Source organism: Malaclemys terrapin, chromosome 3 (genome assembly GCF_027887155.1).
Source record: "Malaclemys terrapin pileata isolate rMalTer1 chromosome 3, rMalTer1.hap1, whole genome shotgun sequence".
Lineage (NCBI taxonomy): Eukaryota > Metazoa > Chordata > Testudines > Emydidae > Malaclemys > Malaclemys terrapin.
In genome coordinates this window covers 43,117,171-43,139,990 of record NC_071507.1, presented here as the reverse complement: position 1 = coordinate 43,139,990, position 22,820 = coordinate 43,117,171, and the positions used below count along the sequence as shown (strand labels likewise).

At 45.1% G+C, this 22,820-nt stretch overlaps 1 protein-coding gene across 1 annotated transcript; it reads left to right on the top strand.

Annotated features, from left to right (window-relative positions):
* The first annotated feature begins 1,195 nt into the window (after positions 1-1,195).
* On the top strand, positions 1,196-21,734 carry LOC128833783 (potassium channel subfamily K member 2-like). The gene is made up of 2 exons (XM_054021919.1): positions 1,196-1,457; positions 20,893-21,734. Exons 1-2 carry the CDS (start codon positions 1,196-1,198, stop codon positions 21,222-21,224), a joined length of 594 nt encoding a protein of 197 aa, XP_053877894.1. The 3' UTR covers positions 21,225-21,734.
* The last annotated feature ends 1,086 nt before the right edge of the window (positions 21,735-22,820 follow it).

Here is a 22,820-nt window from a genome sequence, read left to right as displayed (position 1 = left end):
GCGCTGGGGGGCCAGGGGCTTGCTCGGGGGGTGGGGCTTCGGGCAGCGTGGTGCTGGGGGTGTGGGGATTTCGGCGGCGCTGGTCGGGGCGGGTTCAGCTGTGCGTCACTCACGGGGCGGGGTACGGCGGGGCGGCGCTCTTCTTTTTTGCCTGGGGCAGCAAAACAGTTAGAGCCGGCCCTGCCTCGACCTTCGCTTCTTAATAATTCATTTACCTGAGCAACGTCTTTTCCGTTCACCTTGCCCGCCGGTGACTCCTCCAAGCCATGATCACCTTCCACCTCTAGGGGGTTGAACAATGAGAGGCCGTCAGACTCATCGGGGTGCCTCACAAGGGTTTTGGGGTTGGATTCCAACGTATCCATCAACAGTTGAGTCAAAAGGTCCTCCTTGGAACTGTCAGTGATGTAGCGCTTTCTCCACACACGTCCAAAGGTGCTCAGGTCTAAAACAAAGTCCGAAGTTCTCACGGGGGTGGTAAAGGAGTCCACCTTTCCTCTCAGCAGCCTTTCCACAATTTCTAAAACACGTGTCCTTGGTAAGAGACGGCCTCTTCTGCCCGTAGCTGGGACTTCTGGGGTAATGGTGCTGCACTCTGACTGGCAGAGGGTGTTGGGAGGAGTTCTTAGAGGGGTAACACGACCTACTTCCGAACAGGTCACCCCGCCCTAGGACTCACCCTGACTGGTCAAATCTCCTCTCTGGGAGGTCCTATCAGGGCAAAACCCATGGTGATTGGTAGAGGGAAGTGGGAGGAGTTCTTACAGGGGTCACAGAAGGCACCTTGCTTATAATCATGTGGCTGCTTTGACCCCGGAAGTAATACCCTCTGGGGCGGGACTTCCTTTGACAGGTGGGCGGGGTTTGAGGGGTCAAGGGGTGGGGCTTAATGGGTCAAGGGACAGGGTTAGGGTTGGATTGACTTTAGGACCCTTATGTTACTAGCCTGCATGTAGTGACTCGGGGTGGCTCCCCTCCTGCCCAGCAGAGGGAGAGCCCTTATAGACACCCAAGTGGGCGGAGTCACCGACGCCTGTTCCTGCCCCCCGGAAGTCAAGGGGCGGTACAGGAAGTGTAAAAGCTGGCCGCCAGAGCTCAGTGAGGCCCAGCCACCGCAGGGAGCAGACGTGCGGCCGGGAGACCTCTGAGGGCCGAGGCTGTTGCCCTAACTAGCTTTAGCTACCCCGAGCCCACTATGAGGAGGAGCCGCTGGAGCCCGTCCGCTCCCGTCATTGGGAGGAGCAGTCAGACCTGCCTCGCGCCAACTACGAAGGCGAGGAGCCCCCAGAGCCCCTCTGCCCCTGCTGTTACCCGGAGGAGCCGCCGGAGCCTCAGTGGCCGGATTTCCCCGAGGAGCTGCCAGACCTGCCACCAAGCCCCAGACCAGAGGAACCGATGTTGCTGTACTGGCCCGAGCCCGGCGTGTTTCGGGCAGGATACCCCACTGACCAGCAGAGGTGATAGCCGCTGCTAGGGCCCCGGGCTGGAACGCAGTAGACTGGGAGGGCCTGCGTCCCCCCCTGCAGGAGGTGTAGGAGCCTGCGCTTACCCCAACTGGGATATTGTTTGCTCAGCCCCTGCACCAAAGGGCCTGAGCTGTGACTGTTTGTGCCCTGCCCTGATCCAGGGCCTGGGCCCTACCTGAACTTGCTGCTTGTTTGCTCAGCCCCTGCACCAGAGAGCCTGAGCTGTGACTCTTTGTGCCCCGCCCTGATCCAGGGCCTGGGCCTCCCAACTGGCTGTTATATTGTTGCTCAGTCCCTGCACCAAAGGGCCTGAGCTTCCTAACTCTATACGGTTGCTCAGCCCCTGCACCAGAGGGCCTGAGCCCTGAACTAACTGGTTGTTTGTTCCACCAGTAGTGAGTCGGTGTGGCTCCCCTCCTGCCCAGGAGGGTTGAGCCCCGGCACGAAACTTCTACATTGCAGTTATATCACTTCAGATCAAGATAACCTTTGGAAGATAAATAGTTTTCATGACTAGGAATGAGAACTATGTCAGGAAAGCTATCTTGAAAGAATGGTCATATCCATTTTTATTTCACAACATGTTGGTAATATAGCTGATCGCTGTACAATGTTCTGTAAATAATTCTGTAGAAACTTGTTTGAGATAAAATTTAATAGAAATGCAGTTAAATACCAAACCACACATTACATTAGCAGTATTCCTTCTGTATATAGATGTTTCATTAAATTTCCAAAACACATTTCTGAGACTATTCATTACTAGAAGTTCACCTTGATCACCTTGATCGATTGGTCCTTCAGCCCTCGTCTCGATTGCACCAATCACAAAACGTCTTCCATTCTCCTTGTATCATGGCCTTCCTTCTCCATGTGCGGCCATGTCTTTTCATGGTAACATCTTCCCATCTCTTTGGAGTTTGGCCGAGTGCAGCTGCTAGTCCATAGATTGTCAGTGAGCCTCACTATATGCCCGGCCTATCGCATTTTACTATGCCTGCTCTCAACAACGACGTTCAGCACTCCACTCTGCTGTCTGATCTCTTCATTGGGGACTCGGTCGTGGATTGAAATTCCCAGAATTCTTCTTTCCATCGCCCTCTCCATGACAACAGTTGCTGCTCCTCTGTCAGCACCCATGTTTCACTACCATACAACATTGCAGTACAGTAATTCCTCGCTTAACGTTGTAGTTATGTTCCTGAAAAATATGACTTTACGCGAAACATTGTTAAGCAAAACCAATTTCCCCATAAGAATTAATATAAATGGGTGGGGTTAGGTTCCAGGGAAATTTTTTTCACCAGAGGAAAAACTATACACACACACACCATATTTTAAACAAACACTTTAATACTGTACACAGCGATGACGATTGTGAAGCTTGGTTGAGGGGGTGGAAGCGAGTGAGATATTTCCCCAGGGAATGTCTTACTGCTAAATGATGAACTAGCTTTTGGCTGAGCCTTCAAGGGTTAAAATGTTGTTAATGTAACCTCACACTCTACAAGGCAGCACCAATGTGGGGAGACAGCATGGCAAACAGAGACACACACCCTGTGTGTGGGAGAGAGAGAGAGAGATGCACATTGCCCCTTTAAGTATGCTGACCCCACTCGTAAGTACATTGTCTTTTTAAGTCTATCGGGAGTTGAGACAGCAGCTGCTGCCCCAAGCTCTCTCTGTCTCTCTCCATCAGTGTCCCCACCCTGCTCTATATGGAGAAGGGGTAAGTGGGGTGCAGGAGCAGGGGAGAGGGGGAAACCCTGACATTAGCCCCCCCCCCCTTGCACAGCAAGCAGGAGGCTCCCAAGAGCAGCTCCAAGGCAGAGGGCAGGAGCAGCACATGGCAGTGGGCGGAGGGACATCTGAACTGCCCGCAATTGATAGCTGGCTGGGCAGCTGCTGCACAGGTAACCTAGGGGAGCGGGGAGCTGAAAGGGGGGGCTGCTGGTCCACCCAGATTCTAAGCCCTCAACAGCTAGCTGCAACAGGCTGCTCTTCCTGCAAGCAGTGGACAAAGCAGGCGGCTGCCAAACGACGTTATAAGGTGTCCTAAGTTTCATCCCCACTCTGGACTTTAGAGTACAGAGATGGGGGCCTGCATGTGAACCTCTAAACTGAATTACCAGCTTAGATCTGGTTTTGCTGCCACCACTCCCAAGTGCTAACTCCCTTCCTGGGTACCCTTGAGAGACTTCTTCACCAATTCCCTGGTGAACACCGATCCAAACCCTTGGATCTTAAAACAAGGAGAAATTAACCATTCTCCCTCCTTTCCCCCCACCAATTCCAGGTGAGTCCAGATCCAACCCCCTTGGATCTTAAAACAAGGAAAAATCAAGCAGGTTCTTAAAAAGAAGGCTTTTACTTAAAAAAAAGAAAGGTAAAAGAAAACCCTCTGGGAGAGATTAGCATACCAGCTACTCTCACAGACAACAGCTTCAAATCACAGAGGATGTTCCCCTGGGCAAAAACTTAGTTACACAAAAAATACCCAATTTGATTATTCCCTAATGCCCAAGACAAGTTACAAAGAAAATAAATATAAACCTATTTATTTCCTTCACTAATACTCACTACTTGATAAGAGGCTGAATTCTGGAGCTTGCCCACTCCGGTCAAAACTTAAACTGAAACTTAACAAAGGAAACTTCCCTCCTTCCTTTTGAAACATCTTATCCCCCCATTGGTTCCTCTGGTCAGGTGTTAGCTAGACTAGGTGAACTTCTTAACCCTTTACAGGTAAAAGAGGCATTAACCCTTAACTATCTGTTATGACATAAGGCAGCATTGTGTAAGGGGACCGTTGCCCCTTACTAACATTCAGTGGGGATGTTTTGGTTGGCTAGCTCCCAGCACTAAAAGGGGAGGGGTCGCTGGGAAATCAGGACCCTGAGATTGACAGTCCCCAGGAACAATGGCGAGAGGCCAATGCTCAGGTCAGCCTGATTGACAGGGCAGGCAGGCTAATCAGCATGACAGGAGGCCAGGGTGGGTCCTGTCCTCCGTGTGAGTTGGAATTGCCTGGGTCAAACTGAGTGGGGCTGAGCTAAGGAGAAAGCAGTGGCCCAAGCTGAGCTGGAGAGCAGAACTGTGCCAGATCTAGAGGGGCCAGAGGCGCAGCCACAGAGCCAGAGACGCAGCCCAGGGAGAGCAGATCCTGTGCTGGGAGCAGAGCTGCAGCCACAGAGCCAGGTGTGGTGAGCAACTGGGACCAGCCAAAGGGGGACCTCAGGCAAAGGGCCTAGCACAGAAAGACACCCCTAGCCAAGGGCCCTTGTAGGCCAGACTGGGCGGGGGACCTTAACCTGACGGGGGGCTGACGCTGGGAAGAAGGGTCCCACCACTCAAAGCACGGAGGTGTGTGGCCACCACCATTGCAAGTGTCCAACCTGCAGCATACCTGCAGCACAGCCAGGGCCTGAGAAGGAAATCTGGGACCTACAAGGAACAGACTGCAAAGTGCCCTGATGTCCAGAGACACTGTTTGTGATGTTCCCTGCCACAGAGCAGGGTGATGTGTTTTCCTTTAACCTTTCCCATTTTTCCTTGTTCTTTTCTTTAGATTAATTGTTAATTAAACAACTTGTATTTGCTTTAAATTGTATGGAATAATCAGTGGGTCAGGCAGGTGCCCAGTGCAGAGAGGGTACCCCGGAGTGGGGACACCCTAGCCCCTGTCCTAGGTGACCACAGCAGGGTTGGGGGTTGAGCCCCCCCAGGAATCCTGGGCACAGCAATTCTGGGCCCAGCCTTGTTGGGGTTACAAGGACTCTGCCAGACAGGAGAGTGGAAGGGGAGCCCTCAAGGGCAGGGAGGCCTCTGGGTAAAGGGAGTGGGAGCGAGGACTCGGATCCTTTCGCTAGCCCACTTCACCGCGGTAGTGCAGAAGCCAGGAAAGTTCCCCACAATAGCAGGACCATTCCCCCACTAACAATTGCACAACTTTAAACGAGCGTGTTCTGTAATTGATCAGCAACATAACAATGAAACACTGTTAACAGTGCTGACTTTAAGTGAGGAGTTACTGTACTGTTTAGCTGAAGAGGCTGGCACGTGTTGCCTTGTTGATTTTTCCTTGGAGGACATCCTTGATAGAACTGAATGCACACCAATGTGCGTTCTTTCTTCGCGAGAGTTCAGCTTCCTGATCGTGGCGCATGTTAATTCCTTGGCCCAAATAGACATATTGCTCACTTCTATTTGTTCTCCCTTCATTGTTATTTGGGCTTTTGGCAAGGTATCAGATCGTATACATTTTGTTTTGGAGCGGTTAATTTTCAGTCCGACTTAGCTGCTTTTTGTGTTGAGTTCTCGCAGCATTTTCTGTAGTTTTGATAGTATTTTTGGCAATCAACACAATATAGCCCATGAATCCAAGATGGTAAAACTGCTCTCTGTTGATGTTGATTCCACCCTTCCAATTCATCTGCCTCATTACTATTTCGAGGCAGGCTGTGAAGAGTTTCGGTGAAACCATGTCGCCTTGTTTCACACCGTTCTTAACTGGGATGGGGAGTATCAAATAAGATTGTATCAGTTGTGCCGTCAATTTGCTTCCTTTAATAGTTTGATATCGTTTGTGTCGATGCCCTGCTCTGCAAGAGCATTCAACACTGTATTGATCTCTGTGCTGTCCAACGCTTTTTCATAGTCGACAAAGGCAATACATAAAGGGAATATAGTGAAAATATGGTCCATGTGCTGAAATTCCACCGAAAACCTGCCTGTTCTTTGGGCTGTTGCTCGTCTAGACTCTGTGAGAGTCGGTTTGTTATTATTTTGGTGAACAGCGTGTAGACATGTGAGAGCAGGCATATTGGACAAAAGTTCTTTAGATCTTCACGATCCCTTCTTGCACAGCAGAATGGTGTTGGACTCCTTCCAGTTACTTGGAAAGGCAGAAGATACCATCTAACGGCTAAACCTCTGAGCAAGGGTTTCCCAGAGGTCTTGGCCTCCAGCTCTTATCATTTCAACTTCTCAGTCCATCTTTACCTGAGGCTATTAATAGAATATACTGTAAATATAACAAAGTTTAATGGACAAAGGATGACATACAAGTGGATGATTAAGTCCACAGTAGAATGTCTACAAGCCTAGCTGCATTTCAGTAAAAATGGGAATTCCACCTTGTTCATCATAATGCACTTGAGTTTGGGATAAATCATTCCAAATAAACTCTACATTAAAAAAATGTATTCATCACTTCAAAAGGCCTTAGTGGGCTCAATCTAGCAGCCCACCGCAGTGCAGTGGAACATATAAAGGGTCACATCAGCCGAATCAATTAAAATCAATAATTGTCCAACTGAGTAGAAATGACTTTTCCCAAAGCAGTGCTGATCATGTTTCCCTATCCAGGCCATGTATTAGAAAAATCAGATCGGCTATGACACTAATATTAACACTGTAAGACTGTAACTTGCATAATATATATAGATGGTTTCATTTTTTCTTTGTATCTTCTACTTTTTACAGTCTCTCTTCTTCAGTTGTTACTGATCTGAGTTGGAAGAAAAAATTAAGCATAATTCAGGTTGAGCTTTAGACTCAAATAAGGATTCGACGTCTTTTATGTATGGAAAACACAGCATTATCCTGCCTGCTCAAACTTACAGTACTTTCCTTTTGAGCACAGAATGAATTTTCTGAGAATTACAAGAAAATAAATTAATTAGTTAAATTAATTGAAAACTGGGACCCTTAAGAAATTTAGCATTTGTATCACTCTCTTCTATGTCCCAAATGATCTTAACACAAACTCTTCAAATGTTTTATATAGTTACAATTAATTGAAAACTTGTGTGTAGGCTATATTGCAAGAAATTAGGTTGCAATTAAGCTATTTTAAGGATTTTTTTACTCTAATTGTTATATAGACTACACACAGGGTCAGTTCAACCGGTCAGGTAACTTTTAATTGGGACCATTGTGACATCAGATGCAATTTCACCAATCCCACCCCCCTTTCTCTCATGTTATTTTTCATGCATTAGTTCTCTGGGGTGTAATGACTCTGGATGAAGGAGACTGGACATGAGTGGAGTGCTCATTGGTAGATTAGTTGGCCCAATTTCACAGCTCTTTGAAGGTTCCATGCTGGCACACGAGCTTGGGTATCAATGCCTGAAAGGCTCCCGATGACACTGCTGCCTTATCTCTATTGTGCAGCCAGGCAGCCCCTGCAGGGAAACTGAGGCGCATAGGAGGAGTCTTTAAATTTCACAGATATTGAGACTTGCAGACTGTGCTTTACCCACCCCCTTTTCACATAGCATGAATCTCAATAATACCGCTCTCTAAAGCAACAAGTCAATTGCAAATTAAGAGACAGATTCACCACTATACTTTATCGGCTTTGTGTTGTTCTAGTAATGCCAATTAGCATTAAGTTTAAATGGCCAATGCGTCCTGGATGCTTTAGGCTGTTCTGGTATGCCAGCAAATCTGACCTTGAAAGTTAAAATTAAAATAAAATGATTAAAGATTGACACTGCATATCTTCTAATAATTAGAAATATCATAGTAGCATTTTCTTTTGATTCCTTGTTCAGTGATCATGTGTGAAATTTTTGGTAATTAAAAATTAACGAAACTCATACAAAATGTACATTAAGATGAAGTTATGGTTGTGAGTATATATCAGTAATGTAAGGGTAAAAAAGATTATAGGGGTTTTATAATTTTTCCCAACCCATCTTGACTTTGTAGTGACGACATGAGGGAGATGAGTTTGGAAAAAAGTCTTTAAAAAAATCAGTTTTAGCTGAACTGAGGTCACAAAAACGAAAATATTTATTGTCCTACGGTTATTGCATGGTGTCACTACAGGGACGAGTTAAGGCTGTGTTAACTGTGTATTTTCATTTCTTTACCTATGTGTACTACTTTTTAAATGTAACTTTAATGTTGAATTTCCTGCATTTGTGGTGCTTAGTTTGGGGAAAATTTAAAGCATTCCTGTAATGTGATTTAGTGCTATGGACTCTCTACCTTAACTCCCTCTAAACTTAATATTTTTGTATGATAAAATTTTCAAAGGCTCCCAAATTGCTTAGGAGCTTAAGTCTCTGGAAACAAACGGGACATGATCTCCTGAGTTGTTTAGGTGGTTTTGAACATTTTACCCTCAGTTCTTAATTTCTAATATATATATATATATATATATCAGATGTGTGGTACATAAAACAAGAAGAATTCCTAGAGTAAATTCCTGGTAAGATGGTTGTATAAATTAAGGCAACTTTCTGAGCCAGGGCTGATAAATCATCAGTGAAAGCACACTTGTCCTTAGCACTCCATTTTGATTTATGAAAGTCTCCATACAAATGCTGTCATTGGCACTCCAGTATTGTTCTGTGCACAGTAACCTGACTATTACAACAGTGATGTTAAACAATTGTATATTCTGTTGCAGAGAATGCATTGGCTGGATTTTTCCTTTTTGTGCAAGGCTCGCAGTACAATTCATGCTAATATAGTCTAGTTTGCTGTCTTTCTATCTTTGTCTCCTGAAGTGTCTGGAAATGGAAAAAAAAATCAATGTGACTTGATAGTAATACGCTAAAAACATGTTTTAAAGGTGCTGGTATCACTATGCTGTATGCCAGTGTAGCTGATGGAAGGGTCTAGTTGATAAGTGCTGTTCAGCTCATCCTTCAGGTCTTGAAATAGTCTTCTCATTTTTACCTACTAATAAAAGAAAAAGCACAAAACTGAGATTTGTTTGTCTGCTGCTCCTTTGTAGGATTATTACCAAGGATGAATGTTTTGAGTTAGATTCTAGTACTTTGGATTTTCAAAGTTCACTAGGCTGCTCTACTCTGACTTCTTTGCAACCCATTCGACACCATTGATTTCAATGGGATTCCAAACTAGAAAAGCACTAGGAACCCTCTGCCACAAAACCTCCATAGGGTTACACGTACTCCAAGAGCAATATGTCAGTGACCACACTGTAGAGGCACTCAAGGCTAGCTCAGCGGACCTTTTGTGAGATACCCAGGTGACCTAGTGCTTGGGTAATACAGGACAACTGCATAAAGAAAAGGAGACAAAGTTGTTGCATATGGGGATGAAAGAACCCTTGATGTACAGTGAGGACCTGACCTGTTCCCATTGAAATCAATAGAAGATTTGTCACGGGATTGAGCAATAGTGAAGTAATTAGGTTTTGCTATGATTAGTGAGTTGACCTATCATAAGAACGGCCATAGTGGATCAAAACGAATGGTCCATCTAGCCCAATATCTGGTCTTCTGACATGGCCAATGCTCCCAGCTTTTGGAAGTTAGTGGCTGGGAACACCCAGAGCTTGGGGTTGCATGCCTGACCATCGTCGGTAATAGCCTGTCTTCCATGACCTTATCAAATTCTTTTTTGAACACCTTTATAGTTTTAGACTTCAACATCGCTTGCCAATGAGTTCCATAGGTTGACTGTTCACTGTGTGAAGAAGTATTTCCTTTCATTTGTTTTAAACCAGCTGCCTATTAATTTCATTGGGTGACCCCTGGTTCTTGTGTTAGGTGAAAGAGTAAATAACTCTTCCTTATTCACTTTCTCCACATATCAGGATTTCTCAACATTTGCCATGACAGCTACAGTCCACCTAGCAACTCAGTTCATTCATGTCCAACAGTATACATATATAGCTCTCAACCGAACTAAACGCATTTACCAAACCTCATCCTATGCTGCTTTTGGAAGTGCCAGTATTCAAAGGGAACACTGGGCTGCCCTGTTGTGTTCACCATTGCAGTAGTTAATGCTAGCTATACATCACACTGTTCACAAGAATTTACTAGTCCTGTAAAGATTTTTCTTGAGAAGGAGAAGAAATGCCTCAACGCCATCCATCTTCTTGCTTTTTCTGCTTCTCTCTGTTGTCTGCTGCTGGTAGTGATTGCACACAATTGTGTCACATGTTAAGGAGAAAATGTTAACAACATATTAGGTGGAGCTGCTATCTATATCCAAATCAGATTCAGACATGTACATTGAAATATAATTCCACATAGTCCTACAATTCCTAGAAGAAGATCAGAGAGGGAACTAGAACATGTGTACTAAACTGGATTTTCTTTGCATTATGAATTACAAATGTGCTCATTTTACAAATGAAAACTTGGCAAACTAAGGTAAATGTGCCCTCTCCTGAAGAAAAACATTGGTCCTTGGTGTAGATTACAGCCCTTCTCTCTAGATTTGCCCCTGTGACTGGTTTTGCCTGGCTGCTTCATGTTCCTGTTCATAAGGATTTAGGCCAACTTGACCCATGTAATGGCTTTAATTCCCATCACCACTATGAAGGAAAACATGTCCTACCTAGCATCAGCCTTATTAAGCAAGATATACTAAGGCTTTCAATCCTCTGTGGAGAGTTCAGTTGTTCAAAACAATTTTTAAAACTTTCTGGCAATGCTGATGAGTATTTAGTTGGTTGTCTTCTATAAAATGTGGATTACAATATAATCTCAACCACGACAGTACTGAAATTGATTTTATAAACCCATGGTAAATTCCTGGATTTGCATCAAAATGGAACTGGTAAGACTGCGGTTCCAAAGATGGTATGGTTATATATAAACCTTTTTTCAATGTGTAATGTGCTCAGAAACTGAACAGCACTTTGAAAAGCTAGAGGGTAGCTTTAAAACAATTGAGTCTCCAAAAATATATTTGCATTGTTTTGTCTTCTTTGAATGCCTGACAAATCAGTCTATATTCATAATTCAAGCTTTCAGATGTTTATGTGAATGCTTCTGAGACTGATCTGTGCACTGCAAAATCCGCAGCCCGCAATGTTCTCTCTGTGTCCCATTTTATAAATTAAATAGAAAAATGACAGATTAGTGAGAGTCTGTTTTCAATATTCCATACTGTCTTCTGAGAGTTGAGAGTTCCTTGAAGGGAGCCACTTAGAGTAGGTGTGGAACATGATGTATATGCTTCTAATAACATTGCTGAAAAGACAAACATTTAATTTACAAACATTTAGGCAATCAATCCAGACCAGATTAACATGTTCTACATTCTGGGTTTCATTGTCCTACATCTTTTAGAGGCAAATGAGGCAGGATTGTTTTTTTCCATTGATTTGCACTGAAATAAGTATTTGTTTTTATTCTTTCAGCCTTGTGCTAAATAACTCTCAATACACTGTGCTACTACTGATTTTTAAAACTATGAATGGCCTGAATTTATTATATAATTGAGAAATAACCTATCAGTAGTTTCGGTCAGCAGCGATCAATTAGGGTCCTCAATTCTTCTGAGAAAGTCCAAAAGAAATGTAAGCAAAACACAAGAAGTAATTCCACCACTCTATTCAGCACTGATAAGACCCAACTGGAGTATTGTGGCAAGTTATAGACACCACACTTTGGCAACAAAGTGAACAAATTGGAGAAAGTGCCGAGGAGAGCAACAAAAATGATTCAAGGTCTAGAAAACGTGACCTATGAGGGAAAATTGAAAAAATTGGGTTTGTTTAGTCTGGAGAAGAGAAGACTCCCATGGAGGCGCCACTCCAGGGGTAGCTGGGGTGCTCCTCCCTACAGGTATTGCTAGGAGGAAAACTTCCAGTGCACGTGGCAAGCACGCACACCTATTGTGGAATAGACATGAGGAACACATCTCGAAGAACACCAGTTACGGAAAAGGTAACTGTCTTTTCCCCTCTATTCGGCATTGGTGAGGCCTCATCTGGAGTACTGTGTCCAGTTTTGGGCCCCACACTACAAGGAGGATGTGGAAAAATGGGAAAGAGTCCAGCAGAGGGCAACAAAAATGATTAGGGGGCTGGAGCACATGACTTTTGTGGAGAGACTGAGGGAACTGGGATTGTTTAGTCTGCAGAAGAGAAGAATGAGGGGGAATTTGATAGCTGCTTTCAACTACCTGAAAGGGGGTTCCAAAGAGGATGGATCTAGACTGTTCTCAGTGATACCAGATGACAGAACAAGGAGTAATAGTCTCAAGTTGCAGTGGGGAGGTTTAGGTTGGATAGACAGTACATAAAGTCATACTGAAGAGGGCACACTACACACTGAACTATAAGGGACTTTGAGGGTGTAGAGTGTTGGTCAAGGATACAGTGACTAATCTTTTCTCCTATGAAAGGAGCCATGAAGTCTGAGTTGTCCACTCAAAAGAGAAAGAAACTCAATTTTTAAATTTCTCACCCAAGGGAACCCCAGGCAGTGAGCTGTATAAATACCCTGTTATATTTTACTACTTTGTGCCTAGCACAACAGGGCCCTATTCACTGACTGGCAACCTCCAGATGCTACCTATATATCAATGATGGAAAGATACAGAAAGGCAGTCTGACTCTGCTAATCATTTAGGACCTGGGCATCCTGACCACTAATGCAAGTGCAGAGGACACAGATTAGAGGAGATGGGCCTAGGGGAATGCGGTCTCTTTGACTTTCTCCCTTTTCATTCCCACCACACACACGCCCCTCTATATAGGTACTGTCTCTCTGACTGAGCAAGTGGTGCGCTACATGCAGTGCCCCTCTCACATTGTATTCATGGGGCTGACTGGTGGAAATTAACAGTACAAGGTGCAGGACAATAGTGAATCAGACCCTTAGTGAGCATGCTGGTAGCTTACAGAAGGAAATCCAATTACTTATCCAGAATAATGCTTTAACAAGCAACAGATTTGAGTCTCATTGGAAAACTGTTTGTTCCAGGGGCAGAGAATTGAATACTAAAATATTTCCCTTCTTTGAGAAGGTTTCTAACGCGAATGTTTCAGTGGCGTAATGTGAGCGACATGGATCTCCGGGGTCAGATATATGCACGAAGGAAAACAAAAAAAGCTGAAGTTAGTGTGCAGCAGTCAGCAGTACCGCTGACGAGAAGGACCCAGAACTTTGATTTCCATAAAGGGAAGTACCACAAGCTAGTGCAAGAGAAGCAAATGACAGCTACTTTTCTCTAAATGTGACGTTCACCAGTTTAGTAAGGACCCAGGTGTTTTGGGGGGTCCGAGGCCCAAGTTTTAGTCAGGGGTATATAGTACAAGTCATGGACAGGTCACTGGCTATGAATTTTTGTTTACTGCCTGGACTTGTTCATAACTTTCACTAAAATGTAGTGACTAAAATGTAGCCTTAATAATAGTTCACTGAAGGGTGGTGTGTAAGGTGTCCGCCAAGAGCCAGAAGCCGACAGGTAGTCAAAATCATTGTGAACTGTACGTACGGATAATATTTAAGGAGGTATGTATCTATACTGAAAATTATGTACTTAAGGTCTTGGAGTTAAGGCAGGTCACCAGGAGGTGACATACCTTGGAGATGATCCTTTCAGGCCGGAGGTAACAGACACCTATCTCCCTGACTGGCCGTTTGTGTACTGTATGCCTCATAATGTATGACTATCTGCATACTGAGCCAGCTGCCAAATAAAAGACAGTGAAATCTACAGGCTGGAACAAACAGAGGGAGGGAGGTACCCTCCTTATGAATAAAGACAAAGGACTGATCTGATCTATCATGGCGTGCAGAGGGACATACGAAATCCTTCACCGAGGAAGCAAGCTGATGGGATGCTTGTCTTGTGAAAGGAGGGTCATAGCCAGCCTGGTTGTAAAGTGTTGCAAGGATTTTGGACGAGCAATACTTTACACGACATGAGAATATCTTGTTAATTAAGTCTAGGCTCTCAAATGCCTGTTATGATTTTATTTTATATGTGACCATTTGTTTCCAGTCCTTCTACTTGCTACAACTTGAGTCTCTCCGCTATGTTTTGCCAAATCAACTTAGAATTGATTTCACTACATACACATCTAAGTGCTGTGTGTTGAGCAGAGGTGGAACTGGTAAGATGGGGTGTACTGTTTCTTAAAACATATTTAGGTTTTCCTCTTCGCTGCTGCTGCTGAAGGCAGAGACTCAGAACAATGTCCCGGTTCCCTTATCCTGAAATCAGATATAAATCAAGTGCAGTGTGCATCAGAGGCCTACAGTATGCTCCTGTGCATTCTTCTCTTTGTAACGGTTTTCTTCCTGAGGTGATGTGATAGGTCAGTACGTTGGTTCCAGGGCATTGTAACCTGATGTAACTTGTGTGCCAGGAAAAGGTGTAGGCTAGAGGAAGTTATAATATTACAGCAATTACTAGAGGGCTCATCAGGGATGGGGGGGCCCATTGTCCTAGACATTGCACAAACATAGTGAGAGACAGCGCTGCCCAGAGATCTCACTATATAGACTAGAGTGACCGAGGAGGTGTTCTCCCCACTTTTCAGCTAGCCAGCTACGGAATGAATGAGTTATTTGTTCAAGGGTCACATGGGAAGCCTGTGGTAAAGCTGAAAATTGAACCCAGATTTTTTGAGTTCCCATTCAGGGACTTTACTCTCAAGACCATCCATCTGTTCTAACTTATTTTGTTGGGTATGTAGCTATGAAAGGGTGATGCCTTCTGTTTGCTGTGTACTGCATCTTTCATTCTCTAAAATGTGTCTGTATGCAGAACGGTCTATAGTATCTGCTTTGCTCCCCCAAATACCAGCCAGCAGAGCTAAGATGGTCCAAGGTGGGGAGAAATTAACATTGTCCTTCATAGCCCAAATAATCTTCATATATGAACCAAATCTCCTGAAATGCTGGATCCAAGTCCTTCTAAGTCAATGGAAAAACTGTGCAGTTTGCAGCAGCTCTAATGTACCTTAGGGCTTGGCTACACTTACATTTTATAGCGCTCTAACTTGCTGGCTCAGGGGGGTGAAATATCACCCCTGCGTGCAGCAAGTCTGAGCGCTTTAAAGCGCTAGTGTGGACAGGCTCTAGGTGCTAATCCCCTCATGGAGGTGGATTACTAGGATTAAACCAGGTGGATTACCACGCTCGCACTTCAAAGTGCTGCTGCGGGAGCATTCCTGCAACAGTGCTTTAAAGTTTTCAGTATAGCCAAGCCCTTAGATGCTTTGAGCATCCGCCCCAGTGATTCTAACTTCTGAATGAGAAGGACTCTGAATTGTATTTGATTTTTGGTGTTGCTGTGCCAATGCTTTCTTGATGCCATACGTGTCGCTGTCAGTTTACATAATTATAAACATTAAAACTAAATTAGACTGAACATATTTTCTGGAGCTAAAGATCATTGCTATCCCTCTGTCTTGGGAACATCTCCTAGGGGATTCTTCACTACAAGTTCTTGGGGGAACAAATATTGTTTCTTCTTTGAGTGATTGCACATGTTTATTCCACTAGCTGTGAGCATGACTCATGTGCAGTTGTCAGAGAACTTCTTCACTGAGCGGTACCTGTCTGGGTGGCTCGATTGCCCTCTGCCGTTGTGTGCCACTGCATGCTGGTATAAGAAGATGGAGCCTCCCCCAAATCCCCTCAGTTCAGGGGTGGCTCTATGTTTTTTGCCACCACAAGCACGACAGTCACGCGGATTTGGCGGCGTTTCTGTGGTTGATCTGCCAGTCCCGCGCCTTCGGTGTGCCCTCCGCCAAATTGCCGCTGAAGCCGCAGGACCGGCAGACCTCCCACAGGCATGCCGCCGAAGGCTGCCTGACTGCTGCCCTCACAGCGACCGGCAGGCCGCACCCCCGTGGCTTGCTGCCCCAGGCATGCACTTACTGCGCTGGTGCTTAGAGCCGCCCCTGCCTCAGTTTCTTCTTGCCACGAGTGACTACTGTTGGAGTGCTCCCAGGCTTGCTAACACTATTTTTAGCCCACCAGCTATGCTTCTTTCATGGCAGGACATGACAGCAGAGGCCTTGTGGTGGGAAGACTGATGCTTAACATCAAACACCAATCAGTTCCCGTCACAGACCCTACTACCCATGCTCCACGCTTCGCGACGTTGTCAGTGGGCCCTTCTTAACTGATTCCAGTCTGGGCAAGGCCTCTGTTCAGCCAACCAGCACTGCTGGGGTTTTCGAGACAATCCAAGCTGCAGCTGTGGTGCAGATCAAACAATGATACGTGTTGTCGAGGAGTGCCCGCTAGCTAAATTTAGAGGCGGGCTCCGAGAACTCCACTTGGCCATTAAGAATGCTATTTCTTGGCTTGGCGAATAGGCAAATATTAAATAAATAAGTCACAAGTTTATTTCCCTCACTCTTTCTGTATATAGTCTGTTTTGTCATTTAGTGGCTAGTAGTTAGTTAGATATAATGTACAGTTAGTGATAGGCTTCAGTTTTTAGGTCCTTTTTGGACCAAATTTGATTCATGGTACCTGGACTTGTGCTGGAGGCATACCTCATTCTCTGGGGTTCAAGTCCTGCTGGTCATGTGCCAGGCCATTGTCAGTCAGTGACCCACATCCCAACTGCCTAAAGTGTTTGGAGGAGCTCCATATCAGTGACAAGTGTCACACTTTTGTAGAGGGTTTAAGCCTTGCTTTAAAAGAGAGAGCAGTGAAACTTAAGTGTCTCCTTATGGGGGTGGCCCTTTGCCCTTCAGTGGAGCCATCAGGTTCAGAGAGTACTCTGAGTGTGACACCATCAGTACAGAGCACACCTCCCGAGAAAGGCAGACTCGAGACGCGAGTTCACTCTGATGGCAGAGGAGGGCAAGCTCGTGGCAAGGACAGCTCTCCAGGACAGCTTGGATGTGGCAGACTCAGCAGCTTGATACATGGCATCTGCCATATTTATGAGGAGATATCTGTGGCTGCAGTCGTCTTGTCCTTTGATGGGGGGGTCTCCTCCTTTTTGGAAAACATGGACGATAGGCTGCATAGTCTAAAACATTCCAGGGCAACACAGAAGTTGCTTGGAATCTACATATCGGTGACAACTAGGTAGCAGTTCTGGCCCCAGCAGGCTCCCAGCTATCAGACTTTTATATCTCTGTCCCCCTAGAAAAAGAGGCAGGAATTACAGGAGGCAACCGCTGCACCATGCCTCTCCCCCACCCCTCATCATCTGCAACAGCAGGTTCTTCTGAACCAACAGCCCAGTCTAACCATGCATTTTGTTGGGTTTGTCAAGGACGGCATACCAATATTACAGACCAATTTGTTCCTACCCCTATCTTTGCCAAACATCTCTCCCACTTTTTTCATGCGTGGACTCAGGCTGTTGGCTTTTCCTCCACCCCATTGCTCTCTCCCAGGACCTCCGAAGTCAGTGCCCACCAGTTTGGGATTTATCTTTCCTCCACGGACCTCTTCTCTTAACCCCCTTCTCCCCCTCTTCATCCCTGCAGCATCTGCCTCAGCCTAGTTCTTGCGCTGCCGAGCGAAGGGGCCGGGTAGAAATGCCGAGCAGCTCACCGAGATGAGGGTGCAGCTGGCCCTGGTGCTGGAGCAGGCTGGGTAGAGGGAGGGAGAGTGGGGGAGATGCACCCAGCAGTTGGGATACACTGGGGGAAAGAGAATGAGGAGAGGAGCGGGTGCTCACACACACACACACACACACACACACACACACACACACACACACACACACACAAGCGGAGAGCAAGGACACACACACACACACACACACACACACACACACGAGTTCTCGAGGCACACAACTGCACCCAGAGTCAGGCACCCCATCCCAGGTGCCTGAGACAAAGTGACAGAGCGGGGGCACAGACTTTGCGTGAGAACCAGGCACCAGGGCTGAGAGGAGACAGGCCCCCGCCCACACTGACAGAAGGAGGGATGTGGATATATATACACACACACACACACACCACCGAAAGACACAGACACACTGAGATTGTGACAGACTCACCTCAGGGACTGGCAGCCACACACAGAAAGAGGCTGATACACGCACCTGGCGCCTGAGTGAGTCTCACACACACAGACGGTGATCATACACACAGATAGGGTGATCTTTCTGTAAGATTCTTACACACACAGCCAGGGCCATCACACAAAGAGACAGGGTGATCTCACATGCACACCCTCTCCCTCTCTCTCACAGGGTGATCTCTCTCACTCTCACACACACTGTGATCGTTCACATCCCTCCAGTGACAGGGAGAACGCCAGGCTCTGCTCCACGTGGAATCTGAGCTCAGCAGCAGCAAATCCGCCCTGGGTCTGGTCCTTTTCTCTCTCTCTCTTTCTTTTTCCATTTGGTCAAACGGCACCTACCCAAGCCCTGAAAAAATGCCTGCCCGTGAAGCGAGGAGAGGGCGCCGGGTCTGTAAATAAGAAGTGAGTACTGGCACAATAGCGTGCGTTTCCAGATCAAAGTCTGTTTGAATGCTGCATGCTCCCTTGCTTTCCCAATGCCTCCTCGCAGGAGGGACTCAGGGCTGCTCAGTCCCTCTTCACCCCTTTCCTTCCTGCATCTCCGTCCCAGATTTTGCACGCTCGGTTAAATACCTGCCTGGCTTTTGTTTCTAACACTTCTCCTTTGTCTAAGGTGAGTGTAGCTCCCCCTGTCCGGGAGGGTCAGGCTGGGCTCCGGGCTCCCACCGGACCATTTCGCCAGCCAAACCCCGCTCTGCAAGGATGCTTTTTGCAAGCGCTTTAAATCCAGCGCATCTTTGCGAGCTGGCTGCTGGGGAGAGGGGGAGAGAAAAGGGGCCAGGGCCCTTTCTGGCTGGAGCGTCCACGTTTTGCTCCTCTCAGGGGTGTGAAAATGTCCCTGTCAACTGCATTATGGATGGGTGTCAGCAGGGGGCTGGGGAAGTTGATGGGAGGGATGCAGAGCACCACTGGGTGGATCAGTTTAGCGCGCCTCACAGACGTCCTGTTCTCCTTTGTTAGCTGCATTCAGCGGACTGCAGGGGGAGTGTAGCAGGAGAACTGGGGGGGGGGGCAGGTCTGCCCTTCTTCATGGTGCTAGGATGTGTGTGTCTGTCTGCAAATGTCGAAGCCAGGCAGAAAGAGGAGCAGTTTCCTAGTCTACAGCATGAGGCTTGGCGTAGCCTGAGGTGCCCCCAGTTTTGGGTTTGGACAGAGGGTCGTGATAATATAATAGGAAAAATTCTGACTGGCAAGGGGAGCTCTGACTGAAAGGAAAACGTGATGGCTCTCCCCTCCCCCCCCATCACAAATCATGTCAATCCGAGGAGAGAGCACAGCTTGAAGGGGCAGTTATTAAATCGGGCGTCCTTCCCAATCTTAGCCTCACACATCGATTTTTGTCCAGGGGCATATCAATAGCCTCATACAGTGTTCCATGCCCACTACACTTGAAGGATATTTGCATGCTGGTCTGGTGCTCCCAGTTAGTTAGAACCAGATTCTAGTTTTCTAGTAGCTGAACAGTAACTATTTCATAGCCGTACACCGAGGCACGAGTGGAGCTTTTTCATTTGGGGCTGCCTTTTCATCCTCTAATCCCCCTGCCCCTCCCCAGGTTCAGGTCCAGTGTATTAATTTCCTAGGTCTGCCTTTCTTCTGACCTGTATTGCATGATTCTTTTCGAATGAGAGTTCCTGTAACCCTGTAGGTTAACCTCCAGCGGGTGCTCAAGAGAAGATCCTATCTCTGTGGAAAATGACACTCCCTCCCTCCTCTGGGGGCATTCCCAGCTTCCAGAGACGTGGGAGAGAGACTTTTGAATCTACATTTAGAAGTAGGCTTTCCCCACAACAGCTGAAAGTGGTGTTGCAGCCATTCAAAATATATTAATAATTTTAAATATTGTATTGTTGTTGCAATCTTCCCTCAGAGGACCTTTAAGTGTATGTGATGTGGATTATTCTTATATAATTACTAGTGTAGTTACTTGTAATCATGCGTTATGGGGCTACTTGATAACACACGCAAGTGATCATTACTGTCCCAGTGGGTTTCTTGTAGCAGTAAACAATCAAATATCCTATAATAAGATGATTGACTTTTCCAACAGGCATGCGCTTGTGTTCCTGGTATTTCCTAAAAGGGTTTAGCCAACACTTTCAAAGTGTTAGAATTAATAATGAATCATTTTTATAGTTACCTGTGTGGGGAATTTGAAAGTGAACTGCAAATATTCTAATGAGTGTCTGAATGCAGAGTTGAGGGCATGTAAGACTTAAGGAAAGAGTCCTGTTTTCCTGATAGTTTTTTAACGCTGACTAAAATGTAGTCTGAGAAGCATATTAGCAATGCCTAAGATTGTTCAAGATGTGAGGACGCTCTACAGAAAAATATCTTTTTATAGTGATTCAAAGGAACAGAAGAAAATAGGGAAAATAGTGCATGTTAGAACTACACTTGCAGAGTATTTATAGGGGACATATATATAGTAAACAATGCAAGTGTGTGTATGCATGTGTGTTCATATAAATAGCATATTATTAGTCCTAGCAGTAGCTGAAACCAGTCATTCTGTAGTAATAGAACATGGTGTACAAGTGAAATGCATTTATAACACAACTCTCTATGAACTCTATTTTGAATTAATAGGATCTCTGTAACCTCCTGGTAAGAAAGGTGTACAGCTAAATACACCTCTGTCCAACGCTGTGGACGTTAACATTCTTTTTCTGTTTTATTAGTGGCGGCACCTGACTTGCTGGATCCCAAATCTGCCACTCAGAACTCCAAATCACGGCTATCGTTTTCTACAAAACCCACAGTGCTCTCGTCACCAGAGGAATGTGATTCGGCTATTAATGTTATGAAATGGAAGACGGTCTCAACGATTTTTCTGCTGGTTGTTGTATATTTAATAATTGGAGGTACTGTCTTCAAAGCCCTGGAGCAGCCACGTGAAACTTCCCAAAGAGCCACCATTGTGATTCAGAAGCAGACATTTGTATCTGAGCTTTCCTGTGTGAATGCATCGGAGCTTGATGAACTAATGCAGGTCATTCATGCAAAAAAGTAACTTGTTCCTATGTTTTAGAAGAATGAATTCTTCTATAGCAATGGTTCTGTAATAAATGGGACACGCTGTATCAGCATTTGAGCTGCAAATGTAGCAAGAAGGCTAACTTAAGACAGAAAAGTTGGCAATATCATTTTTAAATGAGGCTTCAGCTGAAAAGTCATTGCTAATTGCTTTTTAATGTTCAGTGTGCATTATAGACAACTTTTAAATTGAAGGCTCCTGTGCTAATTAAATGACTATTCATTAGCAATATGTATAATTTAATAGTTCACAAAGGAATGGGTGTATTGATTGAGCCTTCCTTGCTTTGTCAATATTGGGAAAGCAGAGCAAGGCCAACCATTACCTTAAGAAAGTTCAGATTTATCACTACTTTAGCAAACAATTCTCTCTTTTAGCTGAACATTTATTTCCACAGGTTTTTGTTTTAAATACAGCAAAATAATATTAGCTAGCTATTTCCATTACAAATCTTGTGGGTTTTTTTTGTTTTTTGTTTTTGTTTTTATTTCAACATCGAAAGGCTAAATCCGCAGCTGATATAAATCAGCATCACTCTGTTGAAGTCAGCTTATACCACCTGATGATCTGGCTCATCATATTCTCAGGTGTTTCAAATGGCACCGTGAACTCAGCGGTTGTACCTTATGACTGGAGAATTGCAAATGTAATACTTCTATTTTAGAAAGGGGGAAAAAGGTGATTTGGGAAAGTACAGGCCTTTTAGTTTGGCCTCATTTATATGCAAGCTCTTAGAACAAATTTTGAAAGTAGTTAAAGACATAGAGGTAAAAAAGGCAATTGGGATAAAATACATGTTTTTACAAAAAGGAGATCGCTGAGAAGATAACTGATTTTCTAGACAAAGGAAATGCATTAGATGTAATCTACCTGGATTTCAGTAAGGCGTTTGATCCAATTCCACAGGAGAAATGATTAGTTAAATTGGAGAAGATGGGGATTAATACAAGAACGAAAGGTGGGTAAGGAGTCGGGTAAAAGGAGACTACAACTGGTCATACTGAAAGGTGAACTGTCAGGCTGGAGGAGGTTACTAGTTGAGTTCCTCAGGAATCATTCTTGGAACCAATCTTATTTAACGTTTTCATTAATGACCTTGGCACAAAAAGTGGGAATGAGCTAGTAAAATTTGTGGAGGACACAAAATTGGGATGTATTGCCAATACAGAGAGGACTGGAATGTCATACAAGAAAATTTGGATGACTTTGAAAATTGGAGTAATAGGAATGAGATGAAATGTAGTGGTATAAAGTGCAAGGTCATGCACTTAGGGACTAACAGCTAGAATTTTTGTTATAAACTGGGGACGTATCAGTTGGAAGCAACAGAAGAGGAGAAAGACAGGGATGACTATGTGCTGTCAATATGATGCAGCTGTAAAAAAGGCTAATGCAATTCTAGGCTGCATCAGGCGAGGTATTTCCAGTAGAGTTAGGGAAGTGTTAGTACTGTTATTCAAGGCACTGATGAGACCATATCTGGAATACTGTGAGCAGTTTTGGTCTCCCATGTTTAAGAAAGATGAAATCAAACTGAAACAGGTGCAGAGAAGAGATACTAGGATGCCCAGA